Genomic DNA, 2727 nt, shown 5'->3' with positions numbered 1-2727 from the left:
AAAAAAAAACACAAAAACTAAAATAGTATTTCAGAAACAGAATCCAGCAGTGTGCTAAAAGAAATATATATTATACTCTGTTCAAGTAGTATTTATTCCAGTAATGCAAAGATGGCTCAATACTAGGAATATTATTTATCATATCAATGAATCTAAATATAAAAATTATAATCATTTCCATAGATTCTTTTTTTTTTCTTTTTTTTTTCCATTTTTTTTCTTTTTTTTTCCCATAGATTCTTAAAATGCACTAGCAAAATTCAACATTCATGTTTTTCTTTTTAATTTTCAATAAAATAGGAATGTATAGAGACTTCCCTAATTTGATAAAATAGATTGATCTCAGTTCTAAAGTAAGTAGGATGCTTAATATGGAAAAGAATATTACTATATTAAATTTTAAATTAAGTTTTATTCTGGAAGTAGTATAATTAGACAAGAAAAGAAAAATAAATTAAAGAAACAATAAAAGGAACTACTACAAAAATATGATAATTCAGTAATTAGAGGAGTACAATATTAATTTCTAGAAATCAGTACCTTTGACTTGCAAAAATCACAGTCAGTTAAAAGATATAATGGAAGAAAGAATGCTATTTATAATGGAAAGAAAAAATACAAAATATCTTGGAATCAGCTTAACAAGAAAACTTAAAATACTCCTGAAAGACACAATAGACTTGAACTGATAAAAAATTATTTCCATGTGATTGAATAGGAAGACATCATAAAGATACCTGTAATGTCAATTCTCCTTAAGTTGTATTGTCCATGAATTCCATAATTGATGTAATCCCAATAAATATACCAATAGGATTTTAAAAATAGGCTACTTCTGGCCTCATGTGGGGAAAAAAAAGTATAAATAAATAGCCAGGGAAATTGTGAAAGAGAAAATGAAAGATGATGAAATCAACCAAGTTACAAAGCCTCAATAGTTAAATAGTGTTGTGTAATCAGTCACTCAGTCCTGTCTGATTCTTTGTGACTCCACGGACTATAGGCCACCAAGCTCCTCTGTCCATGGAATTTCCCAGGCAAGAATACCGGAGTGGGTTGCCATTTCCTCCTCCAGGGGATCTTCCCAACCGAGGGATTTGAATCGGCGGCTCCTGCATCAGCAGGCAGATTCTTTACCACTGAGGAAGCCCAAATAGTGTTGTGCTGGTACACAAATAAAGAGATCAATCATAGGATGAAAAATGTAGATTCAGAAATATGTCCAAGTAGATATGAGAATTTAGTTTATGATAAAGGTTGCATCTCAGCTCAGTAGGGGGAAAAGATGAGATTATTCAGTAAGATCAATGGGGACAATTGAGCAGACACTTGGGGACAAACAGTTGGATCAACCATTCAAACCTTAGACAAGAATATATTCCAGACATATTAAGTGTTAAAAATACTGTCATAAAAGTACTAGGATAAGCCTAGGAAAACCTTTTCATACGTCCAAATGGAGGAAGCTTTTCTAACCATGTATCGAAACCAGAAGTCACAGAGATAGCAACTAGTAGACAATATAATTTAAAGAAAAAAAAAATTTGTGTAGTGATAACCACCATAAATAAATGACAATACAGAGTTTGCTCATAAGACTGGTCTTGGGGACCTATGCATTTAGTCTATTACTATCCTTCATATTTAAAAACTGATATAACATTGAAAAATAAATAAAATAAATCAGAGGGTCAGTGGCCCATGTGAGAACTTTTCAAATGAAATTTCAACACAGAAAATTCAGTACGAAAAAAATGTTAGCTGTCATCAATAATCCTAGTTGCCTATAATCTTACCACTAAGTGTTAATCATTGTTTGGATAAATCCTTCTGGTCTTTTATTTATACAGATGTACATAATTCCTTCTGTTCTTTTAGCTATATAAATATATACAAGTTTAAAATGAAAGTAGTAAAAATGAAAGTAATTTATTCATGAAGTAAAGCTATCTTTCTATTGAAAATATTTATGCTTCCTGTTTCCGTTTCTAGCTTGAGCAATTTCGAACCCTGCTCTTCACTTCCGAGGGGGAGAAAGAGAAAAGAATGGTGGACAACTTCCGCCCCCTTCAGCCCCTAATGAACCGCACTGTCCGCTCATCCTTCCATCATGACTATGTGCTGAACATACAAGCAAAACCCAAGCCTTCCACCAGCCAAGTGACTCCCTAAGATGCCATTATCTAGGTAGTTATCTTGCTTAAATATATACTGCTTCTTTAAATATTGTCAACTAGACTCTTCTAAATGCCTGCATTTAATAATTATAAATGAGCCTTTCTTCGTATGGCAGTGTTCCTTAGTCTTTGAGGGAAGCTCTTTAGTAAACAAATTTTTACTTTTATTGCTACTGATGTTTATCACTGAAGTACCAGTAAGAGATACAAGTTTCTCTTATAGCAACCTGTTGGTAGCTGTAACATCTTTTTACATGCAACATTTTTGAGCTGTCTTTTTATGTTTATCAATTGGTGATTCTATAGAGTTATAAGTAGGGATGAGAATCAAAATATTTAACAACTGGTAAGGCACAGACACTGACCATCCAGAATGCAGGGTTTTCAGAAACAGCCACAGGACCCAGACTGGCACTTCTTGGTTGAACATTGGCTATGTTTTAGGTATATCTGATTTTAAAACATGACTGTGTACTCTTTTATAAGGCCTTCTCAGTTGGGTATATGTGCCTCAACTCTTAGTTGTCATCACTAACACATGATATGATTA

At 32.8% G+C, this 2727-nt stretch overlaps 1 protein-coding gene across 1 annotated transcript in view; it reads left to right on the top strand.

Annotated features, from left to right (window-relative positions):
• The window catches only part of CA5B (carbonic anhydrase VB, mitochondrial), a gene marked incomplete at its 5' end in the record, with an annotated part of 11144 nt that extends 8417 nt beyond the window's left edge, over positions 1–2727 (top strand). Inside the window, one exon of the mRNA XM_010858793.1 lies at positions 1993–2727. Within this exon, the coding sequence (XP_010857095.1) occupies positions 1993–2172 (180 nt within the window). The remainder of the gene's footprint in view (positions 1–1992) is intronic.

Source organism: Bison bison, unplaced genomic scaffold (assembly GCF_000754665.1).
Source record: "Bison bison bison isolate TAMUID 2011002044 unplaced genomic scaffold, Bison_UMD1.0 scf7180017855362, whole genome shotgun sequence".
NCBI lineage: Eukaryota > Metazoa > Chordata > Mammalia > Artiodactyla > Bovidae > Bison > Bison bison.
The sequence above is the reverse complement of the archived record's forward strand: the minus strand, read 5'-3'. Positions and strand labels throughout refer to the sequence as shown.